Here is a 20,818-nt window from a genome sequence, read left to right on the forward strand (position 1 = left end):
TTTAGATATATACATATATATTCTTAAAATAATTTCAGAAAACAAATCTATTTTTATTTTAAGTTTAGTTAATTTATATTTAGTTAATTCAATTATATGTAGTTAAAACAAATACTAAAATATGATTCTTGGTATAGCATACAAATAATTCAATGAAAAAAATAATCTACGATTTTTCAAAAATTGATTACTAACCTTCTTTAGTTTTATCAGATTTGTCGAGAGCAGCTTCATCCCATCTATAGTGAAATTCTTAATTTTGTAGTTTGTATGTAATTATACTACAATATATTTTATTTTCTATTTTATTAGGTTATCAAAACGATATATGAGTTATGTATTTAAAAAATATTTTCATCGATTATATGGTTGTTGTGTTTTCAGGAATTTCCAATTTATGTTCCTTCAAGACTTTTGATCTTAAGTTTTGCAAGGCTTTTGAATTTTTTAGAACAATACGACTTATCATTCGAAATTGGAAGATGCAATTATTATTATTTACTTACGAATTCTGTCATCAATTTGTTATAAGAAGAATTCACCAGCTATACTCTTCAGCCATTTGATCCCTATTTTAGTAATTCGAATGAGTTAAAATTTTATAATATCTGAGGAGACAAAAAATTGGGTGAAAGCCATTTGTATTATAATTTTTGTGAGGGTGACATTAAGTTTGGTTATTAAAAATATATGAATTATTTTCAATTCCATTACAAAAGACATTACTCTGTACATATGTCAGGCTCAATATAAAAGAAAGATCATGTGGGTGGAGATTATTATATTTTTCTATATAATACTACGTACCTGCAGTTTTCAAAGGGGGTGTAAGAGGTGGGTTCTCCATTCCTTTCATATCTGGACCTTAGAAGAAAACCAATTGTCAGATAGAGAGCCATATTAAGATTTGTATTCTTTTGGCTTGTAAAAGAATTTCTTATACTTGCGTAGTCTTTTGGAGTAGTGCTTTGGTTAGAGCTTGGTAGATAGTTCCTATGGTGATTTCACTATTGATTTTGGTGATATGAAACAGAAAGCTAGGTTTTTCTGTAGTGTTTTTAGAAATAGTGTCTTTCCACTTTTTCTTATGACGAAACCTTGGAAATTTAATTCTCTCGGAGGAAGGTTGAAGAAAGATGTTAATGGTTAAGATATGAGAATATTTTTTTTTACGTTATTGGAAGAAAATAACATTTACTCTCTTGGGTTTGACTTGTTCTATAAGGCCTTAATTTATGCTATTCAATACTTCTGTTAATTCTTTTATTTTAGTTTTTTAAAATATTTGGAAATGAGATTATTCTTGTGGTTAATTGATAGATTCTGCTGCTTTTACGTGAAAAATCTATATTATCAGTCTAGATTGTCTTCTTACCTTCTCTGCATGATATCATGAGCAAGTTCTTTCGCACCATTGACTGGTATTATTCCATTTTCACAAAGACTACGTAAAAACCCCCATTTTCACAAAGAGTGGTATTATTCCATTACATGTCTTCTACACCAAGACTTAGCCTTTACTTCCGTTACCGTTACTCCTCTTCTCCGCCACTATCTACGCCGCTCCTTTCCCTCTCCCCAACCCCATCTCCAACCATCTCCCCCGTCCCACGCACCTCCCCCACTCCCCCTCGCACATCCTCCACCTCCCCACTCGACCCAAAGCAGCTCAAAGCCTTCGAATCCCTCAACATCCCCACCCTCAAGAACCCCTGCGACCACCACCACCCCTCCTCCTCCAAAAAACCCCCCACCACCGTCGTAACCTGCGACACCGGCTCCCCATTCCGCCTCGTCACCTCCCTCTCCTTCACAAACTGCTCCTCCGATCTCTCCATCTCCTCCACAGCCCTCAAAGCCCTTTCCCCCTCCCTCACCTCCCTCTCTTTCCACAACTGCCCTTCCCTCTCCGCTCCCCCTCACCTCCCGGACTCGCTCCACTCCTTCTCCGCCGTCTCCTCCTTCCCCCGCCTCTCGGGACTCTCCCTCGCTCGCCTCGTCAACCTCACCGACATCACTGTCTCCTCCGTCCCTGTCTCCACCTCGGGGCTATTCGTCATCCTCGGGAACATGCACGACATCGTCTCCCTCACCATCTCCCACGCCAATCTCTCCGGGAACATCCCAAAATCCATCCACTCGAATCTCACATTCATCGACTTATCGGATAATCTCATCAAAGGACCAATACCCACTTCGATTACTCTCCTCTCCAGCCTCAAAGCTTTAAACTTGTCGTCGAACTTGATCTCCGGCGAGATACCCGACAGCATCGGGAGTCGAAAATTGAATGTGTGAAAGTGAATCGATGAGAACTCAGCCGAGAAGGTTTCAAGCGGAGAAGACGAAGTGGGGGAGGAGAAGAGACGGCGTGGATCCATAGTAGGGTTGGAAGCTCTTTTTGAATTGGGCTAATTGCTTTTTATTCGAACTGGGCTAATAACACTCTCTTGACCCACTGTCGTTGGGCATTTTTCACTTAATATAGGTACATTAGAAACAAAAGCCCAAAGTTTTAATTGAAATGTTCTGATTGGCTAAATTTAATAAGTGACGTGGACAGCTTTAGAAGGCTTTATTAGTTTCTTTTAGTATAGTATAGATATAGATATTGCGAAAACTAAAACTAGCCAACAGTTTCAGCATAAACCACCACCATGTAAACATGTTGAAATATTTTTGTTTATGTCAAGTTCTTTTCCACTTCAAATTTCTTTAGGCATTAATGCATTTTACATCATTTACTTAGTCTTCGGGCGTTTTGCTTACGGAATCGTAATCAACACAAAGCATAGTAATTAGCTCATACCGGTGCTGTGTAATTACATTTGATATATATACATTTAATTTTTACATAATACAAGACTAGTAGCTTACGGAATCGTAATCAACACAAAGCATAGTAATTAGCTCATACCGGTGCTGTGTCCCTTGAATTATAAATTTCGATCGATTCTTTTTAATCTAGCGTATCTTAAACTTATGAAATGTTTCAAATTAATATTTAAGAGAAATTAAAGCTCACAAACTGATCTTCTCTCTGGATATTTAAATCGGTTGTAAGCAATGAGCATATATCCACATGACTACATGACTGAGTGTAGTAAGATGTATTCGGACTCCTCTGGCTTAACAACCCAAAGCTCGAAAGTAGAAGTAAAAGTAAGAGAGAGGTGAGAGAGTGGATTCTCTCTTTTCTTCTCTCCCCACCATACGCTTTCTTCTCGCCACAACCGTATCTGACATCAGCTCCGGTGGCCGACGGAGGTCTCTACCCGTCGGTCGCCACCCCAATCGTTACTGTGTCCAGTCTCTCCCCTCTCACGATTCAGTTTCTCCACTTCCTCCTTGCTTCATCTACTCTGGTTTTCGTCGGATAGCGGCCGGATCCGGCGAACCAAACCGGCGTCTGAGGGCGTCCTCAGCTTCCCTGGAGTGATGGCGAGGTCGTGGAGAGTCAGATCTGAGCAGGAGGTGTCGTCTTGGAAGTAGATCTAGGGTTTGACTTGAGCGGATCTGGGTCAGATCTCTCACGGAGGGTCGCCGGAATGGATAAGCGTCGCTGCCTTCGCCGTTCCGGTCAGTTCACTGCCTCCTCTGTCTTCCTCTGTCTCCTCCTACGATTGCTAAAGGTAAGAACTTCCCTGTCTCGTGACTCGTTCTGAGATGAAAAAGGCGATGGTGAGACTCTTCGCTGGGGACTTCTTTCTGGTACACTTTCTCGACAACTACCATGGCGTCTTGTTAGGATCCAGATCTATCGGGGGATGTCGGGATAGCTCGGAGTTTCGTGCCGTTACTTTGCGATATCTCAGCTCTCTTTCATGGGTCTCTTCTCCTCTCTCGCCTGCTGATGGGAGCTCATGTTCCTTCGCTCTTCAAGTTTCAGAAGGAAGAAGGCCTCTGTATCCTGCCTCTCTTGATGTTCTGAAGCTGGTACCTTTTGTGCTCTGCTAGCGTGATGGGACCGGAGTCGAGCTGCTAAAACCTCCGCTTGTATCTGCTTGTTACCCACCTGTGCTTCAACTTCTGGCTTCTCATCGTCGGGTTTGGATTACCGGGATAACGGTTTGTCATCTTCTTGAGATTGCAGCGTCTGGAGTGGACTCTACCGCTAGTGATGGCCGGACCAGGGCAAGGTCAACCCTGCTTCGCCTATTCTATGGTTCGAGTCGCCTTCGGGACGGTCCGCGGTCCCTCGGACTGTTCTCCGGCTGTGTTCTCTTCGGGCCTGTGCGGTTTTGATGTAGGTTCCGGCATCATCTCTCTCGCTGTGTCTACTGCAAACTTCAAAGTTGTCCATGGAACTGTTAGTTTAGCTAAGCTTTAATCACTTCCATTGTGTTGTGATTGAACCTTTCTTGTCCTAGTGAGTCTTTTTTACTTTTTTTTGTGGCTCCCTAAGACACTCTTGCTTTGATTAGCAACTTAGATGCACTAAAATGTATCTCCCTGTGTCATTATTTGCTTAATGAAATTCACATACTTGACAAAAAAAAAAAAAAACAACCCAAAGCTCAATATAATTGCAAATAGACTAAGACTACCATCGGTTATAAATTTCTAGTATTATAGAAAAGGTATAGTCCGATGACTTAATAATCAGATGGGATGGGACAAAGCAATCTTATCCGCTAATGACTCTATATCTCATTTTCTTGAGTATTTATCTTACTATCTTATACATATAAAGCAAAATCTTAAGCTACGTACGTTAATACTAATAGTTTTTTTTTTGATCAAAAATACTAATAGTTTTTTCTTCAAAAATTCAACATCAAATTATCGCTTTAATTTATTATTAAAAGATAAAAGGAATAAACTACACACAAACACATCAAATTACATAACTTTCATAAAAAAATTTTTTTTATGTTTTTTATATATATGAATTTGTATACACTCACGTAAGAGTTTGTGTGTTTTATATAATATAAATTTTTTATCCTTTTAGTTATATATTATTCCTGCACACATATTGTTTTATAAAATCAAGACAAGTACTAAATCCTATCAGCAAAACAAGAATATTTCAAGCACATTCCGCCAATCATAATTCAACAACTCAAGAAAGATGTGTACATATGTAAAGAGAGCTCGACGCCACAGAGAAAAAGGTTGGACCGAATCACCACAAAGCCATGCTCAGGAACCCTAATTGGGGATGTTGGCTAAATGGCTTTGTGACACGTATATGTGCATTTGTCTGTGTCAGAGTCAGTAAAGTAAAAAAAGCTAATGTCTGATGTTCCAATAAGGATGTTGAAACTGGTCGTTTTGTCTGTGACACTTGTACATTTATGGAAAGGAGGAGCCATGTCTACCGCACTCTTTAGTTTATTCCTTAATACTTTGTCGTCACTCGTCATTCTTTAGATATTTACAAAAACTAATCTTACAGTTTACTCTGAAAACAATTCACGTTTCATATGTTATTCTAGGTATCTGTGTCGATTGATAGCATCAATGTATATTTCAGCATAACATGTTACTTTCACTAATCTTGTTTTATAAAGATTCGTGTATGTAATATCTTATTATATAAAACTTGGTTTTTCAAAGTTGCTAATTAACATGATCGCAACATGTATCAATAACTTTTTTAAGATTGCGACATGTGTCAAAAATAAAATATATTTTCTTAGGATTTAAAAAAAATTTAGAAAATAAAAGTTATTATTACAAAAAATATCTTTTTACTATTCTTTTTAATATTTTGGAAAAGAACAATTACTATTACCTAATCTTTTACAATTATAAATTGTTAAAATTATTGGATAGTAATTTTTATTTATTTTAAATCCTAAACAAGTAAATAATTGTAAGAAGTTATTTGAAAGTAATTTTTTTGTTAAAAAAAAATATAATTTTCGTTTTTTAAGATAATAAACAAAGAAAATTGTAAGAGAAATCCTAAACAAGTAAATAATTGTAAAAAGTTATTTGAAGGTAATGTTTTTTGTTAATAATATAATTTTCGTTTTTAAAGATAATAAAGAAAGAAAATTGTAAAAGAAAAATATTTACTAAAAAATAAAATAAAAACAAATTATAAAATCCTACAAATACACAATATTATTTAATAAAAATCAAAAAGTAAAACTAACTATAAAATAAGTAATAATTCTTCATTTAAAATCCAAACAAAAGAAAATTGTAAATGTATTACTATTATATTGCTATTACATAGTCTTTTACAATTATATATTGTTAAAATTATTGGATAGTAATTTTTATTTTTTTAAAATCCTAAACAAGTAAATTATTGTAAAATTTATTTAAAAGTTATTTCTTTGTTTTAAAAAATATAAATTTTGTTTTTAAAGATAATAAAGAAAGAAAATTGTAAAAGAAAAATATTAACTAAAAAAAATCTAGAAAAAACGAATTATAAAATCCTACAAGTATAAGAAATTATTTAATAAAAATCATAAAGTAAAACTTACTATAAAATAAGTAATATTTATATTTTTAAAGCCTAAACAAAAGAAAATTCTAAAAATATTACTATTATTTTACTGTAAATAACAAAGTTTCCTTTTTATAGATAATTGTATGTTAATAAATTATAAACAAAAAAAAGCTACAATATTTCACAACTATATTTAGGTTTTAGCTTCCACATATTATTTTCAAAAAAAGAAAATTTTATTTACGAGAAAAATATTACCTAAGTATTTTCTTTTAATTTCTTGATACATCTCACTTTGTTTATAATCTTACTACATTTTATGATGCTAACGCAATTGTTTTTAATTATGAGTATGTATGAATATTTCAAATATGTGTTTGTACATATAAGACAAAATATAAAAATTTTAAACATAAAATATTATTAGAAATAAATTAATTTTAAACAATTTTTAAACAAAAACGAATTATAGTATCATAGCAATACAAGAAAACTTTTAATGAAAAATATTAAAGAAAATAATTATAAAATAAGTAAGTTACCTTTTTTAAAAATCTAAATAAAATAAAATTGTAAAAGCAATATTATTTTTCTTATAAATAACTAACTTTCTTTTTTCATAAGTAATTTTGTGTTGAGAAAATTATAAACCAAAATAACTTCAAATATTTTACTCGGTATGATCATTACATATGCCAATAAAAAGAGTTATATTGTTAATGTGTCAATAAAAACCTGCCATTATGTGAAAATAACTTTTTTTTCCTAAAATCCTAAATAAAATAGATTTGTAAAAGAGTTTTTCCTTTTTTAATCTTGACCAAATAAGATTTTATTTTTAAAAAAAATCCTTACAAAAGATAATTGTAAAAGTCTATATAATAGTAATTTTCACTTTTAAAATTTAATGATAAACATTATACTAAAAATTATTTAATGAACAAATAAACATTGTTAAAATATTTGTGATATTGAAAAAACAAATTTTGAAAATAGGAACTTCTAAAAATAGTTAATATTAACTGGAAATAATTATTTGATAGTAATTTTATTTTTCTAAATACTAAACAAAATAAAATTTTAAAATATTATTTAATATTAATTTCCTTTTCTAAAACCCTAAAAAAACTTTAAGAGAATATTTGATATATTTTTAAAAAATCATAAACAAAAGATATTTTATCATATTTTTAAGTTCTAACCAGAATAAAATTGTAAAAACTTATTTGGTAATGTTTTTTAGAGATAATTTGATGATGAACATGATACTAAAAATTAATCCCTCTGTTTAAAATTAGTTTAGATACAAATTGTATAAATAATATTTTTTAAACCTATTTAATAGTAACTAGAAATAATTATTTGATAATAATTTATTTTTCCTAAAATTTTAAAGAGAAGATAATTATAAAAGGTTATATGATAGTAATTTCCCTTTTCTATAATCCTAAAAAAAAATATAAAGGAGTATTTGATATATATATATATATATATATATATATATATATATATACAGAATGATTGTAAATGAAAAGGAGCCCTTTAAAAAATAATCCAAACAACAATAAAATTTAAAATTATTTAATAATAACTAAAAAAAAGAATTCGATGACAAGTATGAATTATGATGTTAAAACTATTTAACTAACAAAAATCAAAAACTAGGATTGCGTCATGATTGCTATTTATATGTGTTTGGTCATATGAAAATCATACACATGTTTGATATATATTTTCATGTTTGGTCATAAGAACTAGATTATTATTATTATTGTCAACGAAGTGATTTTTATATACATTTTGTCAAAAAAAAAAATCAAGTTTCATCGCAATCTTATGACATTTTTTGTTTTTACTATGTAATATTTTTCTACTTCATTTTTAATTAAAATGTTGTTATAGAAATATATCATTAAGAAATAATAAATTAAGAGAATTATTAAGCATCAGATAAGTTTTAATAAAATATTAAATTATTACATAAGAAATTGTATGATGTTGTCAATGACTCGATTGACCTTATTTAACTTTCAATTTTCTTCATTCTAATTCTTAATTTGGGTTGGGTTGGGTTTAAATTAATAGGTATGCATGTTTTTTCTAGCACTAAATAGAAAGTTGATAAAAATTAACCTATGCACATGATTATAAAATACAAATATATTAACTGAGATTTATGTGTAAAAACGAGTTCTTAATTATAAAATAAGTCTCACACAATATATGCAAAAACAATCCTAAAAATAGAATAAAATGATTTATTACTTTTATTTCTTTATTAAATTAAAACATCAAACAAAATCCGTTGCAACGCACGGGCTCATATCTAGTGTTTTATATTCTGTAGAATTAATTCTAGGGCAAATTTTACAAATAACCATTTTTTTTAATTTTTTTCACAAATAGTTTCTAAGAGAAAAAAGTAAAAAATGATTCGTAGCAGAAAAAAAAAACCAAAATAAATTTCACTTAAAAAAGCAAAAATAACCAAAATAATTTTACAAAAAAAGCAAAAAATTCTTATACCTCTTGTTTTATAGACATGGGTGAAGCTAGGGTGCAAGTAATTAGTATAAATCAAATAATTAAGATATACTATGATGATAAAAGTTAAAATAGGAAGGCATTGAAACCGTGTTCAGCAGAATTTGTGGGTGCAATTCAACCAAATAAGCCACTTTTACATAGGGAGTGATTGGTTAGGTTTTATCTTTCTATTTTAGCTTTATTTATTTTTAAATAACTAAATTTTACCAATCATGTTATAGCTTTATTTTTAAAAATTAAAGTCTACATCAAGTTTTTATTTAGTTTTACCAATCATGTTTTAGCTTTATTTTTAAAGCTAAAACAAAAAATAAAGCAAAAATTTTTCTTATGTATTTTAGGCAAAAATGCTACATCATCTTTTAACTTTTTATAGGTTGTAGAATCTGTAAAATGAAAAAAAATATATCTATAATATCAAATCAATTATATAATCATAATAAAAACTTTTATAAATATTTTAATTTTGAATTTGAGTGTTTTTTAATTATTAAGATATTTAAATAATATAAATATTATTTACATATCACATTTTAAATTACAATAAATTTTGATAATTTATACAAAAATATTAATATAAATTATTTTAATTCATATAAAATAATAATTTTATATATACAACACATATTTCATATATTTTATTTTAAAATATCTACAACATATAACTTACAGGTACAACAAATTTAACTACAACAAAAGTCTCTGCATAAAAAGTCTACCGTAACAACTTTACAGGTACAACCAATTTAACTATAGCTAAACATCTACAGCTAAATTTTTAAAGCCACAGTCGAACCAATCATCACATATGGTAATGGGTGCACATGCACACCCATACCTTTAAACCTAGTTTCGCCCCTATTTATATAAAGATATACAAATAGAAATAAATAATAAAAAATAGTTTTATAGTTTTGAATGATATATTTTTAATTTGAACTTTTTATAATTCTTTTTGGAATTTTCCTTTCAAATTTTTGTTTTGAAATTCAAAAATAATTTTTGAAACTATTTTCAAAATTTTATATTTAAATTCTAATATATATATATATATATTTTTTAAACTCCACTCCCAAAACACTATCCTCTAACATCAAACCTTAAATCTATATTAGTTAACTGTAGGGGTATAAGTGTATATTTATATTTTAATGAAATTTCTTTGATCATTTTTACCGATTCTTTTTGTGAAAATAATTAAAAAAAATTATAAAAGGGAATTCAATTCTCCCAAATAGCCCATTTTGTTTTGTCACAAAAAAGTTTTCTAAGAAAAAATGACTAAAAAGGTTCATTAAAGAGACAGAAGACCACTCTACCCTTATTTTATAGATATACAAATATAAATTAAAAAAATAGAAACAAATCTTTTTATTGTTTTGAATTATATGTTTCAAATTCAAACTTTTTATCAAAAAAAAAAAATTTAGAACTTTTTTTTTGAAAATTTCTTTTTGAAATTCGAGAATACTTTTTGAAACAATTTTTAAATTTTATTTTTTTATTTTTAATTTTTAAAAATTTTAAACTCTACTCCTAAAACCACACTCCTTACCTCTAAACTAAATCTATATTACTCTTAAATAAAACATTGTTTTGGTTTTTTTGGGCTCTTTTGTAAAAATAAATTATAAAGGCTATTCTAGAGAATTTCTTTTAATTATACATGTAATAAAACTTCAATTAAAAATTTATATTATTTCGAATACTAATTACGTGATACTGACCAAAAGAAAAACATATATGAACAGTGGTCTGCAAATCGACATTTGGTAGTTGTGTAATTTTGTTGTCAACAAAATAATTTTTTTAATAGATTCTGTTAACCATGTGACCTTTTTTTCAGTGTGAAGGGGAGTGTATCATATAACATGTGAGAAAATGAACTTGTTGAATTTTTCGTAGTCTTTGAAACTTTTCTATATATTTTACAAAATTATTATTCATGTGATTCCAGCACTGCTATTTTTACCAACTCCAAAATATTATTAAAAATATTTGTGTTTGTTGAAATATAATTATACACTCTTTAGTACTTTATGTGAGAGACTAAAACTCATTATGCAAAATGTATATGTTTTCTGAAGCGGGAAATACAAATATGTACGCCGTGAAATATACACGTGACTCACTGATGAACAATGGATGAATATAATCTTCTACGACGACCAAAAACAGTTCTGTACATTTACAGTAGACAATATGTACACAAGTAGGATACAGCTGGACATGCCTATGGCAAGTTTTGCCTTCAGGAGCAAGGAATCTGAGCTACAAGAACCCTTCAGACCTGACTTTTGTTTCTGAGTATTGCTTAGAGGAGCAAGGAACCTGAACTAGAAGAAACCTATAGACCTGTGTTTACCATGTCGACACATACACTCCGGAACAGGATAAGCCAATACGTCACGATCTCTCCTCCCTCTCCTTGACTCAGGATGACCTTGAGACTTGCCGTGAAGTTTCCGAGCCACACGACTGAGCTCAGATTCCGAAACCGAAGGGTTCTCCATTAAAGGAAGCATCGCTCTCTTGTTAGGCATTATAAACTTCCTGTGCCCTACATAAGCTCTGTTTCCCTGAAAAGATCAAAAGAGTTAATGCCTTCCGTGTAACACACGCTTACATATATGTGTGCGTATTACTTACCTGCATAGCTTTGGCCATGTTTCCGCCATGTGAAGGAAGAAAAACATCGCTGCTAAGTGAGACAATGTAGTCAATAGCAGCCAAAGCTGAAGACCTATTGGCGTAAGGCAACAACTCGCCTTTACGAGCTAATGTCTCCTTTGTCACCAAGTTAGCAAACTCTTTAGCTAGTGGCTCCATCGCTCGTGACCCACCAAACGGCTCACCTCCTGCCACATAGATCGATGCATTGCTCGGTGCTCCTAATGCCTTCAACAACCTTGAAACCCAAGAAAAGACTCCAGCTTTAGGTTAACCATCAGACAGTTTCTCATGTTAGTTTCTTCTTTTAGTAAGTTACCTTGCAATCTCATATGCATTGAGAGGACATAACCCAGCAAGCCTACGCTCTGTATATGTCAAGTTGAGTCTACCAGTGAGGTACCTCGGCTGAGACATTCTTGTTTCCGCTATGATTCTGTCGAACTCTGTGCCTAAACCGGTGAGACAACCGGTTCTTACCCAAACATCTTTCTCTAGCCTTAAGTGGAGAGCTATGTATGGACCTTCAATCCACATCCTTCTCGCGAGTTTGTTCCCAAGATTCTCAATCGGTGCTCTGAATCTAAGTGCATGGAAAGCAACCTTGCATCGGAGTTTCTGCAGATCCAGAGGGATGTTCTTGGCTAGCCTTGAGTCTAAGCCTTTCAACACCAAAAGCCCTTCCTCGTTCAACTGTATTTACTTAAAAACATTCAGAATCAAAACAATCAGAGAAACTCTAAACTAGTAAGCAGAAGAAGAAGTCATCATCACACCTGTTTGAAGAACTTAGCACGGATCCAAACCGGAGAAACATCCCACGGAATCTGATTCTCAATAGTCTGTCTAGACATAAGATGCGTTGACGGTAAAGAAGAAACAACACGCACGTCCGATCTAAGCGTTTTCTTGAAATGCTCCACGTCGAAAACGTCAGAGAACTCACTGAAACAAAAACAGATCACTAAAAACCTAGAAGATACCTTGACTCACAAGTTAACTTCGTTTTATTTAAATTATACCTTTCGTCACCCCAAACACGATTCACCTGCAAAACAGGAACAACAAGAGCAGCTTCAAGAATCGTCGCGATCACAACAGCGTCAACGATCTGATTACGCTGCTGGTTGAGTCCACCAGAGACAACCACGACGATGAAACGTTTCTTCTCTTTAGAGACTCTCGCAGCTTTCTTCCTGTAAGACAAACTGAAACCCAAACAAGGCTTGTAACCTTCACCGTTGGGCTGTTTCCAGAACTCCCTCTCCTCCTCCGTCATGTTCCCGGAACGTCCTCCTCTCGCCGGTAAAGGAAGCAGCGTGGAAGGGACGGAGACGGCGAGGGAAGTTAGGAGATGGCGAGGGTCGTCGGAGACGAAGAAACCGAGAGGGGAAGATGGCGAGGAGACGATGCAAGTGGAGCTGGTGGTTAGAGACGATGCGAGGAACGAGATTCCCGAGAAAAGGAGAGAAAGTGAGACGAGGAGGAGGAAGATTTGCTGAGGCGTGCAGCGAGTTTGGTGGTGGTGGTTGAGGTATCGAGGACTGGTTCTCTTCGGGGGAGAGAAGAAGAGGAGAGAGAAGTGGAGGAAGTGAGATGGTGGATGCGGAGTGAAGAAAGGGTTCTTGATTGTTCTCAGCGTTTTCGCCATTGAAGCTCTTTCAAAGCTTCTCTCTGCGCAAAGAAAAGAGTTTTGAAGAAGAGAGTCGTTAATTCAGTTACAGAGATTAACCAACTGATATGGCAAACCGCTCCTCTGTATTTATAGTTTGTTACAATTTGGACCTTGATTTTGTTTTGTCGTTAAATTACCCATGATCAAATACGAATTTTTTAATCATGAGCTTTGCAAATTGGAGAATCCCAAGTTACGACCGGTTATCGTTTTGGTTAGTACTTGACCGGTTCTTTATCAAAGTTGTTGTTAATCAAATCAGGCTTTCACGTCACTCTGTTTATGAAGAGAAAAGAGGAATGTAAAGAGACTCTGCAGAAAAGAACTCAAGCGTTAAACAGGAGACAAGAGAATATTCAAGATCGTTTCGATCCAAAGTATCAATTATTTTTGCCGATGTTTAAAGAAAAAAGTCGAACAAAAGACTAAAAAAAACTGTCATTCCGCAGATGAGTAGATATATAGTTGATTGTCTCTCTTGTAGGAAGGAAAAGAATGGTTTCTAACCAGAGGAGATGACTGCTTGAGCCCTGAGCAGTCTTTCATCATCAGGACAATGCTTTTTGAACCTCTGATGTGACTTCTTTGGGAGGCTTCTCGGCCTTGATGTTTGTAAGAACAGACTTCTTCGCGTAGTAATCGATCACCTATCAGCGATGAAAGAACGTTAACATGAAAACAATGAAGCTCGGAGGCAAACACAGGCTAGAGAAGTAGTAATGTGAAAAAGGGAATCAATACCGGTTCAGTTTGACTGTGGAAAGCAGCAAGCCTCGACCTTAGAACCTCAGCATTATCATCTTTGCGTTGGATCAGAGGCTCTCCGGTAATCTTCAAATGGAAAATGATGTGATCAGATGTTTTGGAGGGAACTTGAATAGACAGAAGAAAGGTTAATTAAGAGTCTTACATCATCAACTCCAGGGGTCTTGGGAGGCGCGAACTTGGTGTGGTAACTCCTGCCACTAGATGGGTGGATCCATCTCCCGGTGATCCTTTCCTCCAGGACTGAGTCATCGATGGCAAAGTTGAGGACTTTGTCAATTCCAGTTCCACGCTTCTTAAGCATCTCGTCTAGCTGCAAACAAACAACCATAAGAACAAGAAAGAGAGACAGAAGAAACAGTGACGACGTTTTTATATTGAACAGTACAGTACCTTCTCTGCTTGAGCAACAGTCCTGGGAAACCCATCAAGGATGAAACCTTTCTGACATTTTGGCTTGTTCATGGCTTCATCAATTATACCAACAACCAACTCATCAGTGACAAGCGCTCCCTGTAAAAATAATTACAAAAAAAAAACGATAATCCAATCAACAAAAGCAATGGAAACAATGAGCAAACAAGATGTCTCTCAAAGAAAGGGAATAAAAAAAAAAGAGAGGAGACCTTGTCCATAGCTTCTTTGGCCTTGAGACCAAGAGGGGTCTTAGAAGCAACAGCAGCTCTTAACATGTCTCCAGTGGATAAATGACACAAGCAATACTCATCCTTCACTATTGGAGATTGTGTACCTTTCCCTGACCCTGGAGGTCCTGCAACTCACACAAAACAAAGTCTTCTCAACACTCAATCACACATGTAGGAATCATCGCCACCTTGATTCCATAAGGAAAGAGACAACTTATTCACAGTCTCAAACACACAACACAAGAACCTGAATTTCACCAAATATCTCAGACATGATCTAAAACTTATGTGACACAACCAAATAATGAAATTTAAGATCTAGAAAGCCTGAAACAACTTATTCACACTTTCAGACACACAACAAAAGACATCAGCATTGACATTCCGAGTATCTTTAACATTATCTGAAAGTCAGGTACCAGACCAAACAGTGAAGTTTTTAGAACTACAATGTCCTAAAAACAAAACCAATTGAGACGAGACTCTAGTGAAACGGAGCTTTTTCAACTTCATGATTCGTGAAACACGAACTCGTTCAAGCTCACTGAAACAATATCTCAGATCTAAAAGCTACCCACCCTCCTAAAAAGTTTTACACTTTCACAATCAATTCAGTAAATTTCACCATAGAGAAACAATTGAACAACAAAAGTTCCGGATCTAACGAAATTACAAAGATAAACGAACAGAAGAAGACCGATGGGTGACATACCAATGAAGATGAGGCGTTTGTCTGGCTTTTGAGCACATTTGAGACGGCGGAGGAGCTCGGACATGAGATCCACCGTCTGAACATCTTCCAAATCCGCCATAGCTTCGCCTCCTATCTGTTGTGTCGCTTAAAGTCTTCGTTTTTCTCCAAAGGTTTTTTTTTTTGCCTTCGCTAGTCAAAAGGATATAGCATTAACCGGACTCGGGTTTATCAAATTCGGGTCGGAGCTCCTGTTCTCGTGGATTACCACTCGCTTGAACTTTAATTGAAGATCTTATTTAGCCCAATAGCCGGCCCACCAAAAATAATATTGGAGTTGGCGAATGGTTTAATGATGTTAATAAAACCCTAATATCCGGTTAAGAAATAACCGGGTTTCGAAGGTTTTTGGGTATTCGTCTCCATCAGATAAGAAAGAAAGATAGTTTACAGTCACAGACAGAGATACTTTTCTTTCTCTCAATCTCTCTCTCTCTCCCTCTCCATTTCCCGCTTCCCCTAATCCTTAAACCCCTTATCTCTGCATCTAGGGTTCCTTAGTTTTCGTTATTACACAGTGATGAAACCTGCTGCCTCTTTGCATGGTTACCCTTCTTCCCCTATCTACTTCGATGCTCGCAGACCAGTTCCTACTCCTCCCTCCAAAATGGCAGCTTTCAGTGCTCTATCGCTTTCTCCTTACTCTTTCACCTTCCGACAAAGCTCTCCAGTTAGGTCTACCGTTTCGTGTTCCGTCACTTCTCCTCCTGCCTCTTCTGGTCTGATGTTTCTTCCTCTCTCTTGTCTTTTTCGTTTTCTTGGTTCCTCAAAGTTTTTGCTTTTCCCTGGAATAAAAAATGAGTTATTTTTAATTGTTACAGAAAAAAGGTTGCAACTTTTTTAGTGATTCGATTCTAGTTTATTGGTGATTCTTCCACATTTATTCATATGAACTAGAAACTTGGAGTTTTGTTGTTTATAAGTTCTTTGATAGTAACACTCTGTGATATAGTGACTTTACTTGTTGGGTCTTGTGTTATGTTCGTTACAGGTACTTCTTCTTCTTCTTCTTCTTCCAATAAGACACCTCGTAGAAGATCTGGTAGACTAGAAGGAGCGGGGAAAAGCATGGAGGACTCTGTGAAACGTAAAATGGAACAGTTTTATGAAGGAACCGATGGACCTCCGCTCCGTGTCCTTCCCATAGGTGGCCTTGGTGAGATCGGGATGAACTGTATGCTTGTTGGCAACTATGATCGTTACATTCTAATCGACGCCGGTATTATGTTCCCTGAGTAAGTCTTGGAGATCCATATATCTTTGTTATTATTATTAGTGTGCGGTGCTGACATTCTGTGGATTATTACAGTTATGATGACCCTGGGGTCCAGAAAATTATGCCAGACACAGGGTTTATCAGACGATGGAAACACAAGATTGAAGCTGTTGTTATAACGCATGGTCACGAAGATCACATTGGTGCATTGCCTTGGGTAATGTCTTCTTCGTGGCTCATGTGTACTAATAATGCAGTTCATGTCCCTGACCATTGTTAGGGTCTCTCCTTTTTTGTAACCAATACTCTTTTGCGTGAGCAGGTGATCCCGGCTTTGGACTCTAATACACCAATATTCGCATCATCCTTCACCATGGAGGTGATTCATACCTTGATCCTTGATATTTCATTTACTCTCTCAGTTTGTCTTGTATTTTTTTAACAGCTACTAAGCTTAGACTTATAGTTTTATCTATCCATCAGAATTTTCATGCCCAGTCAGTTAGTTTCCTAGATCGTATCATGCCTAATCTTCTCTTTACAAGTTATCTCATGGATGTCATTTTTTTTCTATGAAATAGCTTATAAAGAAGCGCTTGAAGGAGCACGGGATCTTCGTTCAGTCTAGGCTCAAGACATTTAATACTCGAAGGAGATTTATGGCTGGACCATTTGAAATAGAACCCATTACAGTTACTCACTCTATTCCTGATTGTAGTGGTTTAGTCCTCCGTTGTGCTGATGGTAATATTCTTCACACCGGAGACTGGAAGGTAGAGTAACAACCCCCTTCTTAAACTATTTCGTCTCCCTTTGTATAGTCATCAAGCTAATCTGATTAATTAACAGATTGATGAAGCACCATTGGATGGAAAAGTCTTTGATCGTGAGGCTTTAGAGGAACTCTCTAAGGAAGGAGTCACGTTGGTAAGGATTATGTGCTGAGTCATACTCTTGTTACATGTTGATAGCATTGTTATACTGACTACTTTAGGTTGATAATGTGTTACACAGATGATGAGTGACTCAACAAATGTATTGTCACCGGGAAGGACAACTAGCGAAAAAGTGGTAGCAGATGCTCTGGTGAGGAATGTAATGGCGGCCAAGGGAAGAGTTATCACAACTCAGTTTGCCTCCAATATACACCGTTTAGGAAGTATTAAGGCTGCTGCTGATTTAACTGGTCGAAAGTTGGTATGTCTTATTTCTCATGCCACGTGGTCAAATTTTCCTCAAGCTGTGCATCAACAAATTTCATTTCGGTAGTTAAACGTGCAGAATTTCATTTGTTTTTGTTCTTTTTCATGTAGGTCTTTGTTGGCATGTCCTTGAGGACATATCTAGAAGCAGCTTGGAAGGATGGAAAGGCTCCAATTGACCCGTCAAGTTTGGTATAACTCCTCTCTCTTATACAATATCTTGTATGATTAATGTGAAGAGATACGTACGTGCACTAACCACTAATGATGCATAGAGTTTTGTTTTTATTTGAGTGTATCTTTCATCCTTTTTTCGCAGGTGAAAGTTGAAGATATTGAAGCATATTCTCCTAAGGACTTATTGATCGTCACGACTGGATCACAAGTAAGTTGATCTCCTAAAACCGGGGATTGGTGTTTTGAACTGGAGTTTCATCACTAACTAACTTAATTTGACAATGACTCTGAACAGGCGGAACCACGCGCTGCCCTGAATCTTGCGTCATATGGAAGTAGTCATGCTTTCAAACTTACCAAGGAAGACATAATACTTTACTCAGCCAAGGTATTAGAGAAATGTTATATGAAAAGTGTATCACTGATAAGATGGATAACAGGATCATTGCTGATATCTATTCTCGGTCTAATGTTTTACTAAAGGTAATCCCAGGCAATGAATCACGAGTAATGAAGATGATGAATCGGTTAGCAGATATCGGTCCAAAAATTGTTATGGGTAAAAATGAAATGCTGCACACATCTGGTCATGCCTACCGTGGAGAGTTGGTAAGTCGCGGCAAATAGTTGTTCCATTTTGATTTTTCTTTTGATGCAAATTTGATGAATATCTAGAGAAAAACTTGTTCCTGATGATTGATTTTGAATTCAACTTGTTTCTGAAGGAAGAGGTTCTTAAAATAGTGAAACCGCAGCATTTTCTTCCCATACATGGAGAACTTTTGTTTCTCAAGGAGCATGAGTTGCTCGGGAAGTCTACTGGGATTCGTCACACTACTGTAAGTCTCTCACCAAAGATCTGTGGAATCATGGTAGATAGATATAGCATTCACCATATGTATATAACTCACAATAATAAAAGTAAATATCAACCCATGTTTGCCTGGCATTGAGCCTAAGAGCTTTTGCTAAATGTTCTCACGATTTTTCTACTTTACTTTCTCCAACTTCAGGTTATAAAGAATGGAGAGATGCTTGGAGTTTCTCACTTAAGAAATAGAAGAGTTTTGTCCAATGGATTTAGCTCTCTTGGGAGGGAGAACTTGCAGGTTTGTTTAAATTATCTGTCTATACTTTAATGGCTTTGAGTAGATACTGAATAAACCTATCCCTACTGCAGTTAATGTATAGTGACGGTGATAAGGCATTTGGCACAGCAAGTGAACTCTGTATTGATGAGAGACTCAGAATTTCATCGGATGGCATTATAGTTCTGAGGTATTACATCTTTGGTAAAAAAAACTTATGCCAATGAATAATCTTATAATAACCCTTTTTATAACACAGCATGGAAATCATGCGCCCGGGCGCCTCGGAGAACACTTTGAAAGGGAAGATAAGAATCACAACGCGATGTATGTGGCTTGACAAAGGAAGACTATTAGATGCACTTCACAAAGCAGCGCATGCTGCTCTATCAAGTTGTCCTGTGAGCTGTCCCTTGTCTCACATGGAGAGAACAGTCTCCGAGGTCCTGAGGAAGATTGTGAGGAAGTACAGTGGTAAAAGGCCTGAAGTCATTGCCATAGCCATGGAAAATCCCATGGCGGTCCGAGCTGATGAGGTCAGCGCGAGGATGTCCGGTGATCCAAATCTTGGCTCTGGAGTTGCAGCGTTAAGGAAAGTTGTTGAAGGAAACAACAAAAGAAACCGAACCAAGAAAGCACCTTCGCAAGAAGAAGCTGGTGAGATAATTGATAGTAGTGCAGGACTACTAGGTGAGGTAGAAACGGCTTCATCATCATACACAGAAGGTGCTGAAGATGTGCCTGTTCGTAGTTCTTCAGAAGAATCGGATGATTTTTGGAAATCATTCATCAATCCATCATCACCACCTTCACCTGATGAAACCAAAAACGTGGATAAGTCACCTGATGCAGAGGATAGCGAAAGCAGCAGAGAAGAGGAGGATGATGATAATACATCTGATTCTCAAACCAAGTCGTCAACAAAACGTGTGAGGAGGAACAAATGGAAGCCTGAGGAAGTTAAGAAGGTGATCAGAATGCGTGGAGAGTTGCACAGCAGGTTCCAAGTGGTGAAAGGTAGAATGGCTTTGTGGGAAGAGATCTCTTCAAATCTATCTGCTGAAGGAATCAACCGAAGCCCTGGACAGTGCAAGTCTCTGTGGGCTTCTCTTATTCAGAAATACGAGGTTCGTCTCTTAACTAAGTGCATATGAGTCCCTAGCTGTTGGTTTGATGTTCATGTCTACAAGACGAAAAGCTCTAAACCTAGCACTGAGATAGTTTAAGGCGCATACTGTGTTTTTTTGTCCAAACTTTAAAGCTTAATGTACATGTAGATAACCTGTGATAAATTGTTCTACTATGCTTTTTTTTGGCAGGAGTGCAAGGCGGATGAAAGAAGCAAGACGAGCTGGTCACATTATGAGGACATGAACAACATTTTGTCCGAGTTAGACACACCTGCGCCTAAGTAATGTGATTACATTACATTCATCTGGCGAAAACAATCATCTTCAAATTAGCATATTCAACAAAGACATTGATTGTATTATGTAACATGTAAGATGTTTTTTTTTTTTGTCTGTAGAAGCCATTAAAACATGAATGCCGAGAAAGAAGAAAGCCTTGAGTCAAATGTTTAGACTCACTTGTGTTGGTTTGGTGTTTGCTCGGTTTAGAATCGATTTGGTTTAATAGAACAGATAAATAAACCGGATTTTGTTGTTT

The 20,818-nt window shown here is 35.0% G+C and overlaps 4 protein-coding genes across 4 annotated transcripts; 2 read left to right on the top strand and 2 right to left on the bottom strand.

The window, feature by feature from the left end:
- Positions 1-1,401: 1,401 nt before the first annotated feature.
- On the top strand, positions 1,402-4,476 carry LOC125610124 (receptor-like protein 51). The gene has a single exon (XM_048781912.1). The coding sequence runs from the start codon at positions 1,492-1,494 to the stop codon at positions 2,296-2,298; it is 807 nt and encodes a 268-aa protein (XP_048637869.1). The 5' UTR covers positions 1,402-1,491; the 3' UTR covers positions 2,299-4,476.
- Positions 4,477-11,096: 6,620 nt separating this feature from the next.
- LOC106351872 (O-fucosyltransferase 37-like) lies at positions 11,097-13,513 on the bottom strand. The gene is made up of 5 exons (XM_013791594.3): positions 12,652-13,513; positions 12,406-12,574; positions 11,949-12,322; positions 11,609-11,867; positions 11,097-11,538 (listed from the first exon to the last, which is right to left on the bottom strand). Exons 1-5 carry the CDS (start codon positions 13,278-13,280, stop codon positions 11,296-11,298), a joined length of 1,674 nt encoding a protein of 557 aa, XP_013647048.1. The 5' UTR covers positions 13,281-13,513; the 3' UTR covers positions 11,097-11,295.
- Positions 13,514-13,657: 144 nt separating this feature from the next.
- LOC106347908 (adenylate kinase 4-like) lies at positions 13,658-15,653 on the bottom strand. Its single transcript, XM_013787528.3, has 6 exons — positions 15,429-15,653; positions 14,696-14,841; positions 14,463-14,582; positions 14,215-14,382; positions 14,046-14,135; positions 13,658-13,951 (listed from the first exon to the last, which is right to left on the bottom strand). Exons 1-6 carry the CDS (start codon positions 15,526-15,528, stop codon positions 13,853-13,855), a joined length of 723 nt encoding a protein of 240 aa, XP_013642982.1. The 5' UTR covers positions 15,529-15,653; the 3' UTR covers positions 13,658-13,852.
- A 195-nt stretch (positions 15,654-15,848) lies between these two features.
- On the top strand, positions 15,849-20,817 carry LOC106347909 (ribonuclease J). Its single transcript, XM_013787529.3, has 16 exons — positions 15,849-16,186; positions 16,459-16,702; positions 16,777-16,900; positions 17,006-17,062; positions 17,265-17,456; positions 17,533-17,610; positions 17,698-17,880; positions 17,997-18,077; positions 18,205-18,270; positions 18,358-18,450; positions 18,546-18,671; positions 18,788-18,901; positions 19,076-19,171; positions 19,243-19,340; positions 19,410-20,277; positions 20,470-20,817. Exons 1-16 carry the CDS (start codon positions 15,988-15,990, stop codon positions 20,563-20,565), a joined length of 2,715 nt encoding a protein of 904 aa, XP_013642983.2. The 5' UTR covers positions 15,849-15,987; the 3' UTR covers positions 20,566-20,817.
- The last annotated feature ends 1 nt before the right edge of the window (position 20,818 follows it).

Source organism: Brassica napus, chromosome A6, assembly GCF_020379485.1.
Source record: "Brassica napus cultivar Da-Ae chromosome A6, Da-Ae, whole genome shotgun sequence".
Classification (NCBI taxonomy): Eukaryota; Viridiplantae; Streptophyta; class Magnoliopsida; order Brassicales; family Brassicaceae; genus Brassica; species Brassica napus.